This window comes from Blennius ocellaris (genome assembly GCF_963422515.1).
Source record: "Blennius ocellaris genome assembly, chromosome: 4".
In the NCBI taxonomy this organism is placed as follows: domain Eukaryota; kingdom Metazoa; phylum Chordata; class Actinopteri; order Blenniiformes; family Blenniidae; genus Blennius; species Blennius ocellaris.
The window spans coordinates 19,375,649-19,399,074 of NC_137653.1; the positions used below are offsets into that span (position 1 = coordinate 19,375,649).

The 23,426-nt window shown below is 44.0% G+C and overlaps 2 protein-coding genes across 2 annotated transcripts; both read right to left on the reverse strand.

Moving 5' to 3' along the window:
- Positions 1–1,863: 1,863 nt before the first annotated feature.
- On the reverse strand, positions 1,864–11,373 carry mbd1b (methyl-CpG binding domain protein 1b). The gene is made up of 17 exons (XM_080494613.1): positions 11,271–11,373; positions 10,258–10,641; positions 9,794–9,934; positions 9,183–9,324; positions 8,811–9,085; positions 8,629–8,711; positions 8,472–8,512; positions 8,140–8,280; positions 7,962–8,033; positions 7,861–7,881; positions 7,690–7,779; positions 6,838–6,999; positions 6,577–6,735; positions 6,409–6,462; positions 6,259–6,336; positions 4,059–4,157; positions 1,864–3,954 (listed from the first exon to the last, which is right to left on the reverse strand). Exons 2-17 carry the CDS (start codon positions 10,632–10,634, stop codon positions 3,496–3,498), a joined length of 2,394 nt encoding a protein of 797 aa, XP_080350739.1. The 5' UTR covers positions 10,635–10,641; positions 11,271–11,373; the 3' UTR covers positions 1,864–3,495.
- Positions 11,374–12,998: 1,625 nt separating this feature from the next.
- On the reverse strand, positions 12,999–17,452 carry cxxc1b (CXXC finger protein 1b). The gene is made up of 14 exons (XM_080494764.1): positions 17,312–17,452; positions 16,435–16,550; positions 16,240–16,340; positions 16,013–16,149; positions 15,709–15,864; positions 15,350–15,496; positions 15,145–15,252; positions 14,854–15,032; positions 14,238–14,445; positions 14,029–14,139; positions 13,893–13,942; positions 13,704–13,800; positions 13,457–13,609; positions 12,999–13,338 (listed from the first exon to the last, which is right to left on the reverse strand). The coding sequence occupies exons 1-14, from the start codon at positions 17,312–17,314 to the stop codon at positions 13,192–13,194; spliced, it is 1,713 nt and encodes a 570-aa protein (XP_080350890.1). The 5' UTR covers positions 17,315–17,452; the 3' UTR covers positions 12,999–13,191.
- Between the last annotated feature and the right edge of the window lie 5,974 nt (positions 17,453–23,426).

Genomic DNA, 23,426 nt, shown 5'->3' on the forward strand with positions numbered 1-23,426 from the left:
AACAATGCCAACAAAAGCCATAGAGCTGTAAATGAAGAGTGATCCTATCAGTTCTTTTATACTCCTTGCTGGGAAGAAAATCCTTCACTGTTCCCAGATAAGAAGTGAAACACCCCGGAGGCACATGCAACACATCTTCCCTTCCCAAGAAGCATCTTCACATCCTGACAGACGTTCCTGCTTAGGAATCTTTTTAATAACAGGGCTTTAATGCTGCTGCTACATGGAATTCCCTAAATAAAAACAGCGAAAAAGGCCCATGACAGACACACAGACAGCAGTGGCGGGACGTTCTTCCCATTTTCTCTCTACAACAATGCAGCAACAGGGAGAAGTTGAGTATGTGAAGGCTTGACACCGATCTAGTATAAACGCTCCAGCCTAATGCTTTTGCAAGTCGTGACAATGGTGTTTTTGCAGCGGGTTTTTTTTTTTTTTTGCCACTCAGGCATTGCGATCCCTGTGCACGCAAAAAAAAACAAAAAAAAAACGGACGAGACGCGTCGGCATGTCACTGCGTTGGCTGTGCACGACGTGTTATTTGGCCCTGGCGTGGCAAACATAAAACATGTGTTTACCCCCCCCCCCCCTACGTCGAGCCCGGCTTGTGGGAACTGCGGCCATCCCGCATCTGCATTAGTGGGCGCAGACGGCTGCTGGTGGGGGAAAAAAACACTCAAATGACCGAAGATACTATATATCGCAGGTGTGCCACCGACTGTCGCGATAAGGAAGCCGTCGTATACGTCGTATCAACAGCTGGTGGACTCACGTGCGAGTGATTTGATTTGATTAAATAATGGAGCATCTAAAAAAATAAAAAAGCAGTGTGTATTTATTTATACGCCCACATAGGATAGAAAGGACATATTGGAGCAGACCCCCCCCCCTCCCTCTCTATTCTTACCAGAGAGCATGACCGATGCCTTCGGAGGTCTCCGCGGCGCTCTGGAGCAAAACCAAGCCGAGAAACAGCATTCCCGTGTCAGGCGAGTGGACGGGATCCCCTCTCCGCTGGAAAAATGGGAAGGCTGCGATCACAACCAAACGTGCGGTCACCGGGAAGCCACGCAAAGGAATAGCCCCGCGTTCATGGTGCCTCCGTATCCCGATTGTAATTCACGCGCAGCTCCGCGACCTGCGCTGCGTCGGAGCGCTGCGCATCTCAGCAGACCTGCTCCGACACAAGCAGCTCTCCAACGCCACCCCCCCCCCCCCCCCCCCCCCCCCCCACCCCACCCCTCATCACCCCCCACCACCACCACCCTCTGCACCGGATGAAAACCCCCCCAGATTCTCCACGGCCGCTGTCACGGGCACAGGCAGTCGTCCCTCCCAGATGTTTCACGCCGCTTTTTTTTTCCAGCGCCGACGCACAAAACACAGACTTCCAGTTGTTGCACGGTCCAGATGCATGTCGTGCGGCGTTCACGGACACTTTCCTCAACCGCTCTCTTGCAAGACCGACCCCTCGATGGTTACACGTCTCTGGCGTGTCAGTGGTGCGTTTTAATACTTAGATGAAAAGATAGCCTTAAATGTTTAGAAGTTAAAACTGACTGATGTGTTAATGGATTTCAAATCATCTAAAGGAGCAGGTTAAAATAGTCCAAAAACGTGTATCTGGGGTTAATCGATGACTCTCTGTCTCTTCGTGTTTGTCCTGTAATGGATATCTGGGATTGGCTCTAAACTGGATAAAGATAAATCATTACACAAAATGATTTCGACTGTTTAAAACCGAACGTTTCCATTATATTTGACATCTTTGTGTCTCTTTAAATGCGCTTGTCTCCCTGGAATAAGACGATATCTTGACACGTTTCATTTAGACGTTATTTTCCATTTAAATTTGAAGAGAACATTCTTTTTTTTTCCAAAAAACTCACATGTATAGAAAACTTTCAGGGCTGTGAGCAATTCATGACAAAGTGTACAAAATGATGGAAAATGGCAGATCGCGCTCTCACCATACAGCAAAGACAAAAATCATATCCCACAGTGTGTTCGAATAGCAGACCAATAGAAATGAAAACAAAATAAAAAGCTTCTAAGACATTTCTCTTAATACTTTCAACATTCCCACGTTCACACATGCTGTCATGGCAAATTTCAATTTGAAAAAAAGACCACATACAACAAAACAAGAGAAACATAAAGGCAAACAAATAAATAGGCTCACCTGTGTGGCAGTGTTTTGGCGTTAACGGAGGGTTTTATTTTGTTTGGGTAGAAACCATAGCTAATGTGTGTAAAACATGAACTAAATAAGTTTAACACATATTAAATTGAAACAAGCCTGTTAATCAACAGGCCTAACCTTCTTGAACAATGGATCACATTTTTATTATGAGCTACAACATAAATGTGCTGCTGAGAATGTAAATTACTCCATTTCAACAGTGTTGAATTAAACCAGTCAACTAAACTACTTTCCTTGGTATTGTTTGATCTGCAAGATTTTTAAGCAACTACCAATAAAAGGCTGTGTAATTTGAAATACTTTGTAATCATCTACTGGGATCTTGTTTTAAATGCATGTCGGCAAGTTGTTTTTTCCCCCCCTATCTTCACTTTAACCAAGACTGGATTGATGGAAAACCTTCTGTGCCAACTTTTCAAATGTTTTAATTCAAGGACTAATTATAACAAATATATATATATATATATATATATATATATATTGATCGTGACCCCCAAATATTTTTTGAAATCTGCACAATTACTTGAGGAAAGCGAGATAAGAAAAAAATAAATCATGTATTCATAGACCGCTGAGAATGCATAAAGTTTCACATTGTCAAAAATACAGAGTTAAAAAATACCAGAATGCTACATGTCAAACAAACACTAGCATGAAAAGTGCAACCCATGTCATATAATTTACTAACAAAAAAAACAAAACAAACAATGGCTGAGAAAGATACAAACATGACCAGATTTCTTTTCTTCTGTCGCGGCTGCTGGTTCACTGCACTCAGTATAGTACACATTTGCACAGCATGACAACCTTGTGATGCTGCTGGTGAAGAGACAAGTGCTTTCACTGCTGATAGTATCGTTTTATTTGGAGGCTGAGAGACAAGGTTTTGGGCCAAAGAGCCACTCAAATTAATAAAAATGGTAGCGAGGGGGAGAGGCGGAGTCCTCGAGTAAGAGTGTGACTCAAGTCGTAACACACCAAGCACACGGTGAGACTTTCAGCGCCGTTCACCACTTCGCCGGGACTCTTTTAACAGTCGTGTTGAAAAAGCCCTCCGACAACACTGGGACACATCGGAGGAGGAACAAGCCTGGGATTAGAACGTCACAGCTCCTGGAATGCCTTTGGTGATTCTTTGAATAATCAAATTGTACTATTACAGTCAGAGGTAAGTCTGTGAAATGTCATTTATAGTGTCACCAACAGTAGAATTAGGAGGGAATGGCACAACGTTGCATCGGAGACCTGGTGGCCTCCCCTACAGTAACAGAATGCTGGATCGGCGCTGTGGGTTAAAGTTTTTGCAGCTCCTGGCAGTTCGAACAGATGCTCACGTCCTTATTAACCAAGAAGTCGCACGTGGACGCTCGTTCGATAATGATGGGGTCTTTGTGCGGCGAGTCTCTGGGCGGCAGCCCCTGGCACATGACGTACTTCTCCAGGCCTAAAAGCAGCTTGACCACGTCGGTCACCGAGGTCAGGCGCCCCGGGTGGCCGTCGTAGAGCGGGTGGGTGGGCAGCAGCGGCTGCTTCTGCACCACGACCTGGTAGCAGAAGCCCGGGTCGATAAGCACCGTGGTGTCAGTCATGTTGGACTGCTTGGAGCACTGGATGAGCTGCAGCCGGGGGCCCTCCACCAGGATGGCGTGCCACATTATGGGCAGCACGGAGGAGCGCAACGAGTGGAGCAGTTTCATGAGCTGGTTCTCGACGTCGCCGCCGCCGCCGGTGAAAGTGAAGACGTTTTCAATCTGCAGGCCACAAGACGACGAGAATGCAAACATAGAGGTTTATCTGCAGGTATGTGAACAAAAAAAAAAGAGACGAAGAAGAAAAATCACTGAGCAACACATACCATGGGCAACTCGTCTTCGTCATCCTCTTCTTCTTCATCTTGTTTAGGCTTATTTCTGCCTATATGCAAATGATCAGTGTCCCATGTGCTTGGCTGGTCCTGTTTGGATGATTGGGAGCTTGTGAGTTAAAACCATCGACTGACCAGGTGAATGAATAACTTATGAACGTTAAAAATTTGAGAACATGTTGGGACGGTGCCACCATCTGTTGAGTACGGTCCAGCGCCAGACCCCTCGGGCAAATAATTCACATTACATGTGACGTACAAAGGCACAAAGAGGGGGGGGGGGTTGACGAAGAACACAGACGTACATGACAAAGCAGAAGCACCTGTCATCACAACCAGAGAGCATTACCTTCTTTTTTTTTTTCTGAAAGATGGTTTTTGACTGAACGGCAACATGTTTTTCAATTCAGTTGGAACTGACAGTATCCGGGGATTTCATTCAATTCAATCCAAATCAGAGATAAATGTTTTCTATTCCTGCTGCCAACAAAAGAAAACGAGGCGTTTTCATTTTAACGGCAGAATCAGAGAGAAGCGCCACATTTTAAGGGTCTCTGCAGTACCGGGGTAATCCACTGGGAGTTGTTGATGAATCCAGCAGTACAGAGCAGAGAGGAGCTGCTCAGAGGAACCTGGGAACATTTATTTTTCATTACAAAACAAGAGCAGACTCCAGCTGTAGCTCACAACATTAAAAAAAAAAAAAAAAAGAAATTCTACTGAAAAGTATAATTTTTCGTACAGACCGTTTGTGATGGGTGGGATTTTGTCATTTTCAGAGTCAGAGCTCTATCTTAATCTCTATCATAAGATCATAAGAACCGAAAGACAAATCAATCTGTAAGTGCACGATCAGACCAGCGTGGTACGATGCCACGTTGCTAAATGAGTGGCGGTGGGACATTGGGGTTACTGTGATGCAATCTTTTGTCTTACCAAAACTGCAGTTTCACACCATGTTTGGACTTCTTTCTTCTCTCAGCGTCCTCGTCCATATGATTCAAAGAAGCCTCATCATGTTCTAATAATCTCTAATATTCAGTTTTTGAATGTTAACAAATGGGTGCAGCACCAACATCAAAATGTCGACAGACGACTACATTTTAAACAAAAACAGCTGAAAGCTTTTCCAGTGCCTCCCGATGATGGATTAAAAAATAATATATATAAAATTCTTTTCCACATTCGGTGATGTTTCTTCTACTGGAGCTGTCCTATCAACAGGCGCCCCCACATCTGCAGTGTAACGTCGTTATCTGGTGCTAAGACACATTTTGTCAGAGTTTCTCCTCACGATAGCGATTCTGCTCGGACTGAGTTTTATGTCAGTTTTTTATGTGTCGCCTGGAGGAATGAACCCAAAATCTGTGTTTACGCGATCGACTGTCGTAAGGTTTCGGTGGAAAATATAAAGTATCTTTGTTCAGACACTTGTTTCCATCAGGAAGACTTAAACATTTTTTTTTTTTTTAATCAGAAAACTGCGATGTCAGATATTTTCTTGTGATCAAGTAACTGTCAAGTGACCACAAGTTCAGGATGAAGGACAGCCAAGAATAGAGGGGTGACAAGTAGAGAGAGCAAACAGCTTGGCAGCACAACGCTTCAGTGACAAGCAGATCAAATTAACTGATGCCAAATGCTTAAGACATGTACAATATACTGTAACTGCAACATGTTTGGTCTCTGTCCTCAGGTTGTCTGTGACGCTTCCACATTGCAAAGCAATAAGAGTTAAATATACAGACCGTTAACTGGTGCCATGTTGTTGCATAAATAAGAGGGAAACCCTAATAGAAGCAGAAATTGAGGAGTGCAGTCAGGATAACCAAAGCCTAATTTAAAAAGGAAAGATTACGTAAAAAAAAAAAGAAAAAAAAAAGGTTGGATCCAGGCCTGGACATGAAGCGCCGAGCCACCGGCCAAAGAACAGCATGCGAGACACATATGAGGAAGCAGGGAAGGTGCCAGAGTGGCACGGCGGCCCACCATCAGTCAGGCTTGGTGAGATGAATGAGCTTTTTGGGCATCGATCTTTTGTACACAAATCAGCCCATAACTGCAACAATCTGCACGGAGCAGTCAAGAAGTGAAAGCAGGCAGTGCCAAAACTACAAACTCCAACTAACCAGTGCCAATCGGAGCAGTGTCACATTATAATAACAAGAAGGAAGAACGAACGTGAACTTACTTTTTGTGATTTATGGTTGCTGATGTGAGGGACCCGTTCTGACACTCCGTTCTGACACAGATTTGTGTGATACGTGGGCTGAAAGACAAACGTTTAAGTTCCTATTTAGATCGGAGCTCCAAAATGTCAAAATTGTCGACGGGTTCTCACATTTAGGTCAATGGAGTGTTTGCTCGCTTCCACGGGATCGGCGTTCCAGTTCGCCTGCAAAAGAAGGACAGAAGTGGGAAGAGTGGAAAGACGCGGGCACAGCTGTCAAAAGTTATAAACCACTGAAAGTAGAAAAAACAAACAGACAGACCAGAGCCAGTCACTCACCGGTGGCAAATTGCTGTCGTCGTCCTCGTTGTCGCTGAGTGCAAATCCTGGCAGCAGCCCCTTGCTTTTCTTTAAGCCGGACTTCCGGCTGTAGGTGTAGTGAGGCCTCGGTCTGCCGGGCAGGACTGAACTGTCTGGACCAAAGTCGCCTTGTCCCATCTGGAAGGGCAGCAAATGTCTCTACCAAATGCAGAAAGATCATTTGAGACCGAAACTACTGGAGCTGAAGCACAAACAAGGATAGTGCCTTGGGGATCGTACCATGGCCTGCCTCTGGCACTGGCGTAGGCGACACTTCTGCCTCTTCTTGTTGCTGCCTCCGAACTTGGGTTTGTCCACGCAGAAGTCACACGTGCCGCAGTCCCTCCTGCACAGGCAGGCCTTGCATTCCCCGCAGGAGCGCCGCTTACGCTTCTTATGCCACTGAAAACGAGAGCGAGAATAGACAGGCGACAAATGAGCGGAAAGTAAGAAACAAAAGTCTCCACAGTCCCGTTAAAGCACTCGGCTGAGGTGTAAACCAAGAGTGAGGCTGCAGGGAACGACACAGTACAAGTGAAAGCGAGTTCATGGAAGAGGCTCGACAGACATGAGGAGTCAAACTAAGCGAAAGACTCGACCTTAAAACCAGAGAATGTGACTATTCTATGAATGAGTAAAGGAAAATATATATCTTTCAGGACACAATTGTAGTATAACCGAGGATGTCACTGCTGCTTTGTGGGTGTCACACGCGACTTCGTTTACGTCCCCTAAAACTATACCTAACATGTAGGGCTGGAACCTTGCTGCAGATGGTGCTTGGCAGTGCAGACAGAATAAAGTTCCCCATGAGAGTCAAAAGAGCTCGGAGCACCGTATCGCTAAACTGGAAAGTGTTTTACAGGAATGGCTGATTTATTTGAAAAAAAATAAAATAAAAATTGTAAATCAATCTATTTCTGCTTTTTATATGCATAGTCGAAAACCTTTTTGATCAACTTTTTAATGAATGAACTCAAAAAGTGGGGGTTATTAAGCCCCAGCTGTAGCCGTTCCGAACAAGGAGCCTCAGAACACAACGCAGTGTCACAAATTAAGCAGTTCAGTTGACGCTGTGGCGTTTCGACTCACATCGTCGTCGTCGTCTGTTGACATGTCGTCGTCGTCGTCGTTGTCGACGTTGAGCGAAAGGTTCTCCGTGTCGCTGTTTTTGAGGCTCGGCTGCGGAACGAAGAGCACATTTGCAATGAAGGCCGAGAAGCTTTAAGTCGTAAAAGACTGAGGCACATTTGATGACGTTACCTGCGAGTCTGCAATTTCACTCTGCAAAATAAAATGGACGCGTTAGAACGCAGAAATGAGCCGCAGCACTGAAGAATAGATTCAAAACTGACTCGTATTACCTGTAAACTCGCGTCGTCGTCATAGTTTTCAGGAGTCTCGTCGTAGGATTTCTGTTGCAGAAAACCACTGTTCTGATGGGGGACACAGACACAGATACAGACACACAGCCGTTGATGAAACAGTTCCACAAACTTTTAGCATTAAGAGAAAAAAAAATGAGTGGACGAACTCACTAACCCTCCTAATGGGACAGATACATCGACGTTTCCGACATACTCTTCTCCGGGTCTCTGGGCTCTGCAGGCCATGCTTGCAGTTGGCACACTGCCCACAGTTGATGGTGTTATGACATCCCACACACTGGCCACAAGGAATCCACTAGAAATGGCACAAGCAAAGACAGACACACACTTTGATTATGAGATATTCATGACAATTCTGTATTTTACCAGTTGATCCTGATTTCAGAGGAGTATGCAGTCAATGTCAATGTTCCAGTCATTTGCCAGCATTCTTTGCAGGAAGTAGCTGAAATGAAATCCTTCATTCTCAAAATTGATTGACTTTACCTTTCTAAAACGAATCATTGGATGTTCTTTTGTCTTTGACGCTACAGGATTGAAACAGGAAAATAGAGCTGTTATTACAAATCACATTATATTCTGTATATTTCTCATCTCGTTTTTGCATCGGACTGACGACGGCCCTCTCAGAAACGCGACATACCCCAACAGGTGGGACAGCAGGGCTTCTTCCTCTGTTTGTCGTACCATGTCCCCGTGAAGGAGATTCCACATTTGGCACAGATCCTGCAGAGAAACGGTCCACCTGCATTTAGCAGCCGCTCACAACCGCAGGACATACTTAACCAAGTGTTCTCCATCGACAAACGTAGTGACCGGACTCACAGTGTGCTGTCCCCAGATCCAAACTCTCCATTGATGGACGGGAGTGGAAGCGGCTTGGACGACGAGGGAAAGGGAAGCTTTATTCCGTCTGTGTCCGAGTTCCGAGACCGTTGCCCTGGGAAGCCCGCCGAACTGTTCCGGGTGTAGCTCATGGGACTGGAGTTTGCATTTTTGTGTGGGAGGTTTGGGGTGAGCCTGTGGTACGAGTCAGGAGTGTCTGCTTCATCTCTCTCCATGTAGCTGGACTCGGAGGACGATCGCTCACGGACTTTTTTCTGAAAAAAAGAGTGTGGAGAGCTGATTTAGAAGACCTGCAGATAAAATACCTTAAAGGTTATATGCTTTGAAGAATAAATGGGGGGGGGGTAATACCTTTGCTCTGTTTCGAATTTTGAAGGGTGGCGCATCACTATCGATGAACTTGCCCGTCTTGTACTCAAAATGGGACAAGTCAAGTCGTCCCTCCAGCACTGACAGCAGCTCTACTCTGCTTCTCACGCGATCACCCTGGGGGCTGCAAAAACAGGACCGCATTGAATACACTCATCACGAATCCCTACTGCTATCCTGCCAAACCAAGGACCTGGAGTTAATCTTCTTTTTTTAAATTGCTGTCTGGAAAACAAACAAACATTTCACGATTACTAGTTACTTAACCGATTTCCTTTCAGTTGCCAAAGGTCAAAAACACAGCAAACAAACCCTTCCATCCTTGCAGATTTTCTCCTCCTAACTTCATATGAGAGCAGGTTAAGCATGTTAATAAGATAAAAAGACTGAAAGACTTTATCTTAAACGACAATGAATAGTCATGACCACAAACGACATGCACACCGATTCATTTATACAGGGAAAAACAGCCTTGTTTGGAGGCAGCCTGAAGTAAAAGGACAAGATTGCACTCACTACTGTGATGATTACATGTTAGACTGATTCTGACATATGCAAAAATAGACACATTGCCGAGTGTTGACCGTCTTTACCTGATGTAATACACATCCTTCTGACCCATGCTTGAGCCAGACTGTCGAACAACCTCTTTGCGCTTCCAGCCCGTCCCGAGCACAGGCCAATCGACCCATCCTTCGTCAGGATGTGTCCGCCTCCGACGAGGAGTACGGACACTGAGTTTAAAGCAAGCACATAGGAATCATCATGTTAGAAGTCTGTATATCACTGACATTGTTGAGCTAAAGAAGCTATACGTGTTGTTTTTCATTCAATTAACACGGACGTGCACAGAAAACCTGGAGGGATATTCCCCTGATCTGATCAATTAAAAGTTATAAAATCTTTATTTATGTCAGGACAGGTACTGTTGCTCATCACAGGATAACAAGCATTCAGTGATGCACAGCAAAGCCCAAAGTTCAGACAAAAAGGACTACGTGAGACAATGGTGGGCTTAAATCTGCACAGAGAGAAATGAAAACATTGTTGAACCTACTTGTAGAGCCTCCTGAAGGTCTTCTCACTGCCCGCCACGCTCTCACTTCTCTCGCTTTCCCCAGCCAAACTTTCCACCTCGGGATCATGTCTGCCACTGAAGTCATCCTCATCATCCTCGAGAGGCTCCAACCAGTCAATGGGAGGCTCGCCAAGAGCCTCGCTGTCCACAGCCATGTCATCCACACGGGTTCCCTCCGCTGAGGTGTCCTCGACCAGCCCTGAGCTGCCGGCATCCTCCTTTGTGTTGTGGGTGTCTAAGGCAGCCACTGTCTCGGTGCTGTCCGTCTCACTGCTCTTCTTCTCGGCGCTTTGTCCCACATCTTCTGCCACAGGCTCTGTGCCAGGAAGGTTTCTCTCGACTGGTTGCTCGTTCATTGATCCACTAGTTCAGACAACAGAGTGTTTTCCTGGTGTCAATCAAGATTATCTCTGCAGTCAAGTCTTGCATCCCGTTTAAAGAACCAGATGGGGGGGCTAGACACTTGGACCTCGGCCTGCGAGGTTTGGGTGGGTGCTATTCATCCCTCTATGGTACCTCCTATAACACAACAGAATATGGTTTATCAGGAGCGATCACATGCGCCGAGTCCGGTGAAATGGGTGCAACTGAAGCCGCTCCATGGTTGTCATTACAAAGTTTCCATAAAGAAATACAGCAGCGGTTTGCTCACCTACAGGCTAGCAGAGATGCTAACAAGCAAGCACAATGCTAACGACACAAGCCGACCTCAAAAGCTAAAAAACCGCGTTACTAGTGGAGGCTCTCTCATAGTAACAAGTTATTTGAGACAGACGTACACACACACACAAAGCCTACAGTGCCACACAAAAACCATTAACGACTTATCGGCAGTGGAAACACTGACTGAAGGCGGGAGTGACGCTAGCAGCCGTTAGCACTAGCATCCTTCATGGTTGTTTCCCTGTCGGTGAGCTAAAAACCGTTCATGAGCTGTGTACCGCTGTTCGGTTGCAAATGCAAGTGGTTAATTGAGTCGGCAAAACACGCACCTCTGAGGTAATATTGCCCCGATGCTTGGCACTGTAGCCTCAACATGTAGCCTTCCTAAATACTTTGCGAGGTACGGCTAGCACAACTGGTAGCCACCATGCATCTGTAGCGCAGCCGGAAATGGTCACGGGACCGAAGAGTAATAAGAAGTCAAGATAAATCCGTCACGTTAGCGTTCAGTCGAGAACCTGAGTACTCTAATTACTTCAATGCTCCGAACCAGATATAACTACTGCATTGATTTTGAGTGTAAAATTCAATTTTAAATCTGAAAAGAGTAATGTGTTATAATGATCACCTTTGTTTCAGAATGAGCATCAATTATCGTCAAAAGTTAAGTCAATGAAGGCCGCCCTCATTATTAACATATTACACCACAGAACATATGTATTGAGTATATCTACTTGTTTAAAACAGTACTTGACAGTCTCTTTCTAACTGTAGCCATCACGACTGGAAAGAAAGCGAACCAGAATCCCCAAAAAACTAAAACGGAAAGTGAGTGACTTCTCTTGTTCCACCTTAAAACTCTTTGTTAATCTGCTTCGCCGCTTCCATCATTTGTGCTGCGTTCATGATCATCAGAAGAAAACAATTCACAATAAAAGATTTTTTTAGGACCGTCGTGTTTTCTCATGGCAATCCGGGAAATGTTTTAAAAACATTGTTCCCAAGCTGTACCTACGACCACAACCAATTACCACCATGCATATTGTTGGTTCGTATGTATACAAAGTATTTTGTATCTCTCATTTTCTTATTTATAATATGCAAATCCAACGTTATTATGAATAGGGCTTTAATTTAAGAGACACTTCAAAATAAAATGATGTTCCTGAAAAAAAAATGCATTCATTGTGTTGCATTTATTCAAGTGTTGGGGAAGTTGACAGTTATATTTATATCAGGTCAATGCAGAAATGTCGAGCATCAGTTTAAAAAAAAACAACAATCAGAAGTTTACATAGAAAAGGAACTTTTGATCCAAGATGTGAGTGAAACCTATGGCCCGTGAGTTTGAATTCACCCACCAGATGACTTCACAACTTCTAAAAAAGTTGACCAACACTTTCAAATTTTTCTGAAGTTATTTAAAGGGGACAGCATTGTTTTTGTACTCTTAATGAACCTATCACAACACAGACTCATTCCTATTAGAGTAGCATTTGCATTGACGCTACAAAGAAGACTACAGAAATCATGTGACCTGAAGAGAAACAGAGGTAGAATAAATTCTAGGTCGATCAGCACATTTGGAGATGTAAATTATGCTTTAAGTAATTTATAGATGCAACAAGCGGTTTTTGGACATTTCATAGTGTTTTGCCCCAGGAGGCATCATGAGAAGCGACATATTCAAATTTGTAAAAATATTTTATAAACATAGCATAACACAAAATATTAATAATGTTACGGGTCCAGTCCATTCTTGATCAAATTAATTCTCCTCTGAAGAAACCCAAGTATGAAATTCCTCCTTTCAATCTGTGATCTCTTGACAATAACGATACGCTACATTTTACAAAACCTCATTTTATATGCAATTATTACTTCTGATGCTTGTTGTTGGTGTTCTTTCTGACCCATCAAGGGTTAGATGGACAATTAAAAACCAACACACGTTTGTACAATTTGATAATGCAGCCTAACAATTAACTGCAATCCTAGAAAAAAAACCAAAAAAAAAAAACACCCATACACACAAAAAGATGATGTGAACTGTTTATTCTAAGTGATCATACCAAAAACAGCAGTTTCCAATCAGCAGCAGCCGATTACCACTTTCCAGAAAATATATATACATATACATTATCATCACACTTGTTAAAATATCTGTCTGCCTGGAAACAAGTTTTCATCAACTTTGACCGTTGTTCTATATTTGTAAAAGCCCAGCCCGTCGTCTTCAGCTTTAACGGACTACCTATCCTTGTTGCTACGGAGATCGGTGGTCAAAGGGTCGTGCTGAATAGTTTGGTGGAGCATCAGAGCGAGCAGACCGGCTCTGTTGGTCATCGCAGTCCGGACATTGCGCTCCTGCTCGAAGAGCTCGTCCAACTTGTACCACTGGGCGGAGAGGAAAAAGAAATATAGGATGCCTTGGTTAGCCGGAAGAGTTGATTCAATTCCTGTTTGCACTCAGATACTTTGAAGTATTAAACCCGTGTGCTGAGGTCTGACTTACCACCCGAACTCGCTCCAAGTCCACCTCGGCTCTCCTCAGCTTCTCCCAGTTGTAATGCTTGTTGCACTTCCTCTTGGAGACTCTGCAGTAGTCTCCAGTCAGCTCAAACACATTCTTCACCAGAGGACATCCACACACCTCATCCACTGGGATCTGGACACCAAAAGAACGTTTTTGTTTTGTTTTTTTTAGAACTTTGTGGAATTTCTGGCCGTTTCAAACAAGACTTGAGATGAAACTCACTGACCTTAGGATCTCGAGAATGTTCTGGACACAAAACCTGAAGCCTCTTGCAATACGTTTTGCTTTGAGGGTTGTAAACGTCACAGAAAAGTCGAGTTGCCCTTCAAGTTAAATAAAAAAAAAAAAAAAGGTTAGTGAAGCAGCTCATCCACAAAGACTCGCTTTAGAAATAATCTCCATTGTCTTCTCTCACCCTTCTATTCTTGTCGGGTACATGGACCCGAAGGAGGTCTGACTCTCGTACTGCGTGGAACACAAGGAACGTCAGTGTTTGTTGTCGACAACTGTTTATGCATTATGCAGGAGCGGAACTGAAATGAATCTGTCACCTTCGCGTAACATCTCTCCATATGTCTCAGAGCCACTTTGGGGTTGACGGGATGACTGCAGGACACGCAGAAAATCTGCAGGTCGGTGTCCTCGCTGTCGCCTTCGTTCACCTAGCGAGAGGAAAAAAAGACGTTTTCCTCTGAGTGGAGTAACCAAATGGCAGCGAAGGATCGTGGGGGTGGGGGGGGGGGGGGCACGTCCAGCTCACCTCCTCGTCCTGCTGCACCGCCTGCTGTTTGGCCTTGGCGATGATCCCTTCCAGCTCGTGGAAGCGCCGCTCCATGTCGGTGAGGCGCATGCGGGCGTTGTGCTGCTCGCGCCGGATGCGCTCCAGCTGCTTCTTGCCGTGCTCCTCGGCGATGCAGGGACTCTGCTGCCACTGCTGGATGCGCTGGGGGAGGATCTCATAGATGCGGCTGTGGGGGGGCGACACGCAGACGAGGTCAGTGCTTTCACCCAGATTCATAAAAAAATTGTGGCCGCCGCTTACATCATTTTAAACGATACAAGCCGACACGTCTGACGTGAGATCTCTAGTATTTCTTACACAAGTGGTACAAAGCTGGCCAAAAGTCAGCAAAAATAAGTTGAGTGCGGCTTTATTAAATGGACTGGACACCAAATTCGATATATATTTGCAGCTTAATCTAATCGCCTGCAATATCGCAAAGTCATTGATTGCACAATACTCTTTAAGGTAAAAACCTTACAGCACATTCACTGACGTCTTCCTGCGAGGATACCTTCAACTCTCGATGGGGGAGCGGTAAATCTAATCAAATCGGTTTTGCCGTTGAATAAAAGATGAAAAGTCCGAGTCTCACTTGGCGGCCAACTTCATGCCACAGTCCTCGGAGCAGTACTTGGAGCCCGGCTTCGACGCTTTGACGCAGTTCGGCCCGAGGCACTGGCGCTGTCCCGACGTGTCTCGAAATTCGCCCCGCTCGCTGTGTCTGCTTCGGTCCTTGTGCTTCTGCTTCTGCTTGTGGCGACGCGACTCCTTCTACGGGGATTTGAAGAGGACGGACGTGTTAAGAACATCTCCGACCTCGGATGCCTGGCAAGCAGCTCGGGGGCGACGCTCAAAACGTCTCTGGGAAAGGAAAACGTCTTACTTTCTTGTCGAACTTCTTTTCCCGCCGCTTGACGTGCTTCACCTTGATGGCTTTCTTGCGCGTGACGGGACTGAAGGGCATCTCGTCGTCGTCATCAGTGGCCCACGCCTGGGGGGGTGGATTTTAAAAACGGTTAATGACGATGTAAATCTGCGATCAAGTGTTTCTCTCCAGGTCTAAATGCGCCGATTGCGTCGTTCTCTACCATGTTGTCGTCGAGTCCCGCCGCCCTGTACTGCTGGTAGAGCTCGGCTTCACTGTCGTAGTCCTCCGAGTATCGCCTCCGTCTGTGGCGGGAGTTCTCCCTCCGTTCTCTCAGAGACATCTCCTCCTCTTTCACGCGCAGCATTTTCTGCATGAAAACAGAAGTCAGACATTCTGCATGACATTTCGGAAACATTTTGCATGTTTCCATAGAAACATGCAAAATGAAACCGCGGATTTCCATTAAGAAATCCACGGAGATTACAAGCATTCTGGGATTTAAATCCAACATTTTATCTCTTGGCATTTTTTTTTTTTTTTTACTGGATAAAGAACACATAGATGGATAAAATGACTCACCCTTGCCCGAACTTCGCATTGCCTGAACCTGCACTTCTGTCTGATTTTGTTCGGGCCTCCAAACTTCTTCATGTCCTTACAGAAGTCACACTGCGCACAGTCCTCCGTCCTCAAGCAGGGCTCGCATTCTCCGCACATACGGACCGAACGCTTCACCTGAACAGACAGAAAACGGTCGGTTCAGCTGTGAATCGCTAAGAATAAGTTAGTTGAATAGCTTTCCAGTCGTCTGTGATTTACGGCAAGTGGCCTTGCTCTGGAAAACACGGACTTTGTAAATCTGCATTACATTTCTCCGACTTACTTTCGATCCACGCCGCCTCTCACTCCTGTAGTCCGGGGTACTCGGCGTGCTGTACTGTCTCTCGTTTTTGTCCGAGTCAACGTCCCGGTCGCGGTTTTTCTTGGACCTGTACTTCACCTCCAGCATGGAGTTTTCACCTGATGACCCCAAACAGACCCGGTTCATCTTAATCCTTCGCCATCACCGAACACTGGGCCCACAGAGATAAACAAAGAATTCCTACCAACCTCTGCATCTCATGCAGTACCACTCCCGGATTGCCTTGGCCATCTTCTCAGTGATGCTGATGCAGTGGCCGTGGAACCACTCGTTGCAATTGTCACAGCCACTGTAGTCGAGAGACGAAGCAACAAGCGATTTAAGACAAACGCAAATTTACGGACGAAACGGCTGAAACCACAAACCCGGCAACGTGAGCTTACATCATGAAGCAGTTGATGTCCGGTTTCCGACAAATACAGTAAAGTGGCGCATTCTCCCCCTCCATACCGCTGGGCTCAGGACCTGGTGCGGGGTCCACGTCGGACATCTCACTGTCCTGAAGAGAACAACATACGTCAGAAACTGCACGTGGAACAGTGGAAACAGAAAACAGGACACTCTGATTGTTTGTTTTTGTTTTTCCACTTAAAAGCAATAAAACACACTGTCCATGTTTTGTAAGTAGCAACTTGAACTGACCCTTCGTAGAGTGAAGCCATTCTAGAAGTTCAGTGGTGTGAAATGAAAATGACAACAATCTACAACAGCCTGAGCCAGAGAGCATGATCATAACAAAACTGTACGTCCAATGTATGAAATTGGAACAAATACAAGCAGTCACACACTTCTTTCGCTGATTAATGTTGATGCTTGGTGATGAGGTTTAGTCCAGCCGAGGAGCAGTACAACGATGTAGTGCTCAGCATCCTGGCTTCACAGTAAGAATGCATCTGTGTGGAGTTTGCACGTTCTCCCCTATGTGAAGCTTTCTACCAAACCAAAAACGCATAAATGGTAACTTACCTTGTGTGTTTACACATTCAACCCCTCAGCACCACTGACACTACTGACACATAAACCCTCAGCACCACTGGCGGCTTCCAGTTCTAAGAAGAGTTGCACATTCCTCTCCGCAATAATATAAATCCCAAGTTCCTGTGTGAATTCGTGTTATTTCCTCAGACTCGCTCCTACTTTCGGTCCGGATCAGACGATAGCACAAGCTCCGAGGATCACAACACGATAACTGGGCCCAAAATACATTAGCCAACTTTTTCCACGTTTGACAGAAAAGACAGCTATGTTCCACGTACTTACCATTACTCCGGAGCCTGAAGTGTTTGGTTCTTCTGTAAATAAACCTGCAGCACTGCAGTAACGAAAACAAAGCCAAAAAACGATCTTTTAGTTGAGCGGCTAGCGGGAAGCTAAGATTTACGCGGATATAACTTCGTTTACGATCGGCGGAACTCGGCTTTTTTCGCCAGTGTTCTTCTTCGTTGGTATAAGAATAATAACAGTTACCGCCACCTGCTGGCATTTTTCAACATTGTCTGTTTTCTCTTTCAGGAGAGAAAAAAAACCCCATCTAATATAACACAATCCGAGACCATTACATGCAAATATAAGTACTTATAATTAGCAGTAATATAATCATCACACTAGGCAATTTGACTACGTTGCTATTATTTGCTCAGGTCTTCCATTAAACAATAGATTTTGCTTACTTTATTTGCTCTGTTTTCAAAATTAGTTTTTACTTTATTTATTATGCCTTTCATGACTACTTTGTCTTAATGCATTTCTTCATCTTGATCTATTTAGAGTAAGATTGCCTTGTTTTAAAGTTAGAGAGAAAGATGCACACACACACACTCACACACAGAAAGAGAGAGAGAGAGAGAGAGAGAGAGAGAGAGAGAGAGAGAGAGAGAGAGAGAGAGAGAGAGAGAGAGAGAGAGAGAGAGAGAGAGAGAGAGAGAGAGGGAGAAAGAGAGAGAGAGAGTCTGTAGTGTTATACCTCCACCACTGCTGTCAGCTGACAGTTCACTTAATGGTGTATCTGTGAATCTGTGAATCTGTGAAACTGGAACTGCATCATGGATGGCCATGAAATGTAAGTACATATGATTCCTAAAAACCATACGTTTATTTCAAATTACAATTTTACAGTACAGATAAACATACTTGATTTTTTGATTCTATAAAATGATCAAATCCTAAGAAATATATGATTGATTTTAGGATTTTGTTTATTAATATTAATGTTATTCTTGATCAGATATAAATTTGTCTCTTGTCACTGGGAGATTATCTATCAGATTCAAATATATTTCATGTCCTGTAAGCTAAACTGAATAATCAATGTGAAATGTTACCTCTGGTATATTACCAGAGAAACGTAAAAAAAAACAAACAAAAAAAACATGACATTACACTTGAGGTAAATATTACTTCAAAATATAATTTATCGTTAATGCTAGATTGAATATTTCACTTTCTTGTCGAGCTGTCATCCACAAGCCGTCTCTCCTCTACATTATAAATGTATCCAAAATGGAGATGAATAATAGATTAACTTTTGTGCAATTTCCAAGATGTCCACTCATCACTAACAGCCACAAAACCTCAGCTACAGATCCAAGTATCTCTGCAGTGTCCACCTGCAGAGGTGGGAGGAGGACTGACAATTAGTGCTGAAAAACTATTAAGGCATTGCAGGAAAAAACAACAACATTCAACTTTTAGATATATTATTGCATTACCTATAGTTCATTCTAAATGGAAGTATTTCTTATTGTATGTGGTTTAGACCATCTTATGCTGAGCTACACATTGCCAATAGATTGATTTGGAATTGGTATTTGTTGTATGTGTCTCTAAATATGTATTTGTAATGTTTTATTTAGTTTTAGCTGTTCATAGTTTGTATTATTACTTCAACTCAATTTAACTGTCTGAAATATCAATGCTCAAAGCAGACACAAAGAACAATAAATAACAATTACACCATGGAAACACATCTCCCATGACGCTTTCAATTAAATGATCTTTTTGGTGAAAAAAGTTTGAATATTATTTCCAATTGTCGGAATATTGACGAGTGATCTTTGATGTTTCATCATCATTTTCAAATAGAAAAGAGAATCCCTCTCAAGGCTTCCCTTGTCCACATTGGATGAGCTACAGACTCCTGGAATCCCACAGTAGAATGTATAATCCCCCCCCCCCAAAAAAGTATCATAAACATGACTTTTAGTATGTGGACATGTCTGAAATGGATATTGTAGAACTTGCAATTGTTTATGTGCACAGTGAATATTGTCAAACATGGGGCAAAAACATTGATGTGTATGTTGCTGTGAGAAGTTCTGCACATGCACTACTTTACCTCACATCACCAATTCTGAAGCTACAAGAAGAAATGTGGAAGGGTTAAAGGTGTGAAGTATATCTATATATATATATCATGTATACTGGACTTAAATATCAGTAAAATTACACATTTGATTGAAAATAAATACTCATAGAAATAGAGCTACCCAAGAAATATTTGTAATTCCTATCTTCCACATGACAAAGAGGTTTGATTGTTACATCTGAGCATTATGATCAAATAAGCTTTATTAGTTTGAACAGCGGAAAACATGTCATTGTTCCGGTACAAATTCAATGATCTCTCTATCTCTGGTTTCTTCTCTGTCTCTTGTATTCACTCCAAGAGACTGAAGCAGGCGGCACATTCCACTGGATGACATGATGGATGATAAACGGAACTCTGCAGACATGAGTGAAAAGGTGGACGAGAGAAGTGACAACAAACCAGAGCTCTGCACTTCTTTACCCGGCACTTCAAAGTCCACCCTCAACTCCAGCACAGGCCAAACAAGTACGCTCCTGAACAGCTCTGTCCAGTCTGACTGATCATGGATGTGTTCGTTATTTGATGTATTTCATTCTATTTTGTATTCCACAAGAAGACCAGGCCAGTTGTCCAGCCCAGATTCCCTCCAAACATGTATTTGAGGTTATTTGTCGACTCTAAATTACCTGCCGGTTTAAATGTTTGCCATCGTCTCTCTCTTTGTGTTTGCTCTGTGATGGACTGGGTATCCTATCCATGTATACCCTGCCTTCATTCATATTCAGCAGCGATCCGCACCAGCGGCCCGAGACCTTGAGCTTGACAAAGTGAGACGATGGACGGATGGACTGAGCCTGAGCAGTGGGACCGAGATGTCAAACAACGTCCATGCATCATAGCTTTTCTGTGGTCCAGTCCCATCGTGTACTTTTACATGTGTTTGTTCAGACAGACCTGTGTCTCTTGGACGGCCCTGCCAGGAGCACACTTTTCTCCATACAACAGCTCTGGAGTCACTCGACCACGCGAGCCTTTCCACCACGATCCAGCAAGAGGGTTTATAACATGACGACTGTCACTTTTAAAATCATGTAGCCCATCATGAAACTGTGGGCTGTTTCGGGATGTTTCAGGGAAATACGAAGAATCAATCAAAACCTTCCAAAGCAGTTTCAGACCCTTTTCGAAATCTAAAAAGGTGAATCTAAGATAATCATCCGGCAGGTCAACGAAAGAAACGACGTGTCTTGTCTTTCAGGTTCCGTTACTGAAGTCAGCAGTTTTTCTGAGCAGATCTTTACTGGGGACACCGAATTATCTTCCTCTGATATCTGCGTTCATGTTTTCCCACACACGGCAACAGGTACACCCAAATACGACTCGTCCATTTGTGGCGTTTGCACCTTTTTAAAGAATCCCTTTTCTGAGTTTCGTGTCTGTTCCAAGACATTGCTGCGTGCAACCTGCGAACCAAAGCGAAGCGTGAAGGACAGACCGCGGCCGCTGGTCTTGCCGTCGAGAAAGACCAGCCGGGACGTCTCCGCGCTCTGCCGCCGCCGGCGGAGACGCGCACCGTCCTTGACGCGAGTCGGCCGTTCACATCCATCAGCAAGAGCCCGGAAAGCCTCAAAGCCTCCACGGTTCGCAACGAGCCCGACGGAGACGGTGAGAGCACTCGAGCTACCCGAGCGTCCCTGACCGACCTCTCCTCTCACTGACCCCCCCTCTTCTTCTTCCCACGCCAGACCTTTGTGCCGCCATCCTCCTGGCCTGCCTCTTCTGCCAGCCTCTGGACTGCCTCCTGGCCGCGACCAGGGGCTGCAACGGATGCCTGTGGTGGCTGTGCTCGTCGCTGTGCGGCTGCGAGCCCGCCGCGCTGCAGCCCGTCCTGGACGCCGCCCACCACTGCGACGTCTGCGGGTGTCTGGGTCTGCGCTGCTTCGAGTGCGACTGCCGGGCCTGCGACATCTGCCTGCAGGCCAGCGAGTGCCTGGACCTGTCCATGGAAATCTCTCAAATGCTATACCACTAAAGCGTGACCGCGGACGACAAAAAAAAAAAAAAAACAACGTAGGATTCCAGACACACACGAATGACGGAGAATCGTTTTATTTGTTAAAACCTTCTGGAAGCCAACTTGTAGGAACGAGACGCGTACATTTTTAACAGTCAGTGTTAGCACTCAAATGAACGTCAGGGTAAGACATGGCGGAGAGCAGTTACTCGTGACTACAGGTACTTACCGTTATGGATACGCGGCATTGAGTAACGGAGTGGAGACGCTTTGAGCGTGAAAGTCTATCAAAGTCCAGAATGAATTGAGGAGGAGTCCTGAAGTCACTCGTCACTTTGCAATGCTCGAGGGCTTATTGAAATATTACAACAGAAAACCATATAAACCCAGAGTTTTTAAATTCATCTTTGATAATTAACTAAAAAACAAAAAAAAAACTAAACAGGGAAAAAAAACATCTGACATCATGAAATATAATACTTTAAGATCGTGGACTTTTGATTTGAATGACTTACTATTGAAAAAAAAAAAAGAAGCTTGAAATATTTCAAATATGTGAAATTATTGTGAAACTGCAAATTACAGGAATATTTAACTTTTCCATTGTATTCAATTTCTTTTGAGATGCACCTGTAAAACGGATGGTTTTGGCTGCTTTAAACATTTGTTGTTCAACAAAAGAGAAACAGAAAAACAGTACGTCAAGTGTTACAAAAACCAAGACTATGCAGGTACTTTGTCAAACACACATTCGTTAAATGTACATAGGATTGTGTTATAAGCCTCTGACAAACTAAATGCCTTCCTGACGTTTGTGATTATTCAAAAGAAGAGTAATTGCATTGCAGTTTCCACTCAGCAAACACAGTTATACATGATTAGAGAGGTGAGACTAGTGGTTGTTTCTGACGAAGGTCAAAACATTCAGACGAGTCCATATGAGAAAAATGGCGTTAATGCAAAAAAACAAAAAAAAACAAAACGTGATATATGTCGAAAGATAAAAACAAATCCTCGGAGATCATGCTTGCTGGAAGAGTCACTTTGTGAAAACTCAAATGAGGTTACTGGACGACATGTATTAGTCGGGGAGGAGCTACTAAACCACACGCTCAGGTATCAAAAAAGAAACGGGTCATGAACTACAGTACTAGAGTAAAGGATAAAATTGTTCTGCATTTCTCACACACTTGCATTTCCATCGACCAAGTGGATCTCTCAATAGAAAGAGCTGATTTGTAATTGGTAGCTACTCTAGAAGAAATCCTGCTTTGGCTAACTAGCTGCAGCAGCGAGGGACTTCCCACTGCTTTGATCTTTTTTTAATGTTTTGTTTTTTTTTTGTTGGTTTTTTTTTAAGAAACACATGCAACATGGGTGTTCGCCGTCCGCCGTGTGTGAGATAGGCATACAAACAGACACAAAGCTTTCATAAAATGCATAGACTGCCATAAAATAAGGTGCAATAAAATTGCTCAAAATAAAAATACTCTTATATACAATATGCAGTAAATATTTCACGATGTGCCAATTCACTGTACAAAGATCCCTTCTGTAGCTGCTGGTGAAACAACCCAACATGAATGAGCATGCTATTAAGAAACCCTGATTCCAGTCAGTAAAAGAGACGACGACAACAACAACAAAAACAAACAAACTGTATGTTGGCATCTCTCAATGTTTGTTATGACGGTATTGTTGTAAAATAGAAACCTCACAGCTTTGTTTCCCCTACAAATTATTGTAAGCATAATAACGATAATAAAGTCAAGCAGACATTATATCCCTCTTAAATCTCTGATTTAATCTTAAGATCTATAAAAGAATGTGTTATCCCTAAACACTAGGTCCATGCCCCTAAGAGAGAATATTCCATTTGAATAAGATTGCATCTATTCCCTCAGATAAGACCATCTGAGCAGCTCCAAGTAGGAACGAGAACAATTAGGTTTGTATGGCAAACATTTCCAGGAGAATATGCCATCTTCTATCGCGGCATTAGTTTTGTTCCTCACGGTAATCTTATTACTCTACGGGTACACTTGTGAGTGTAC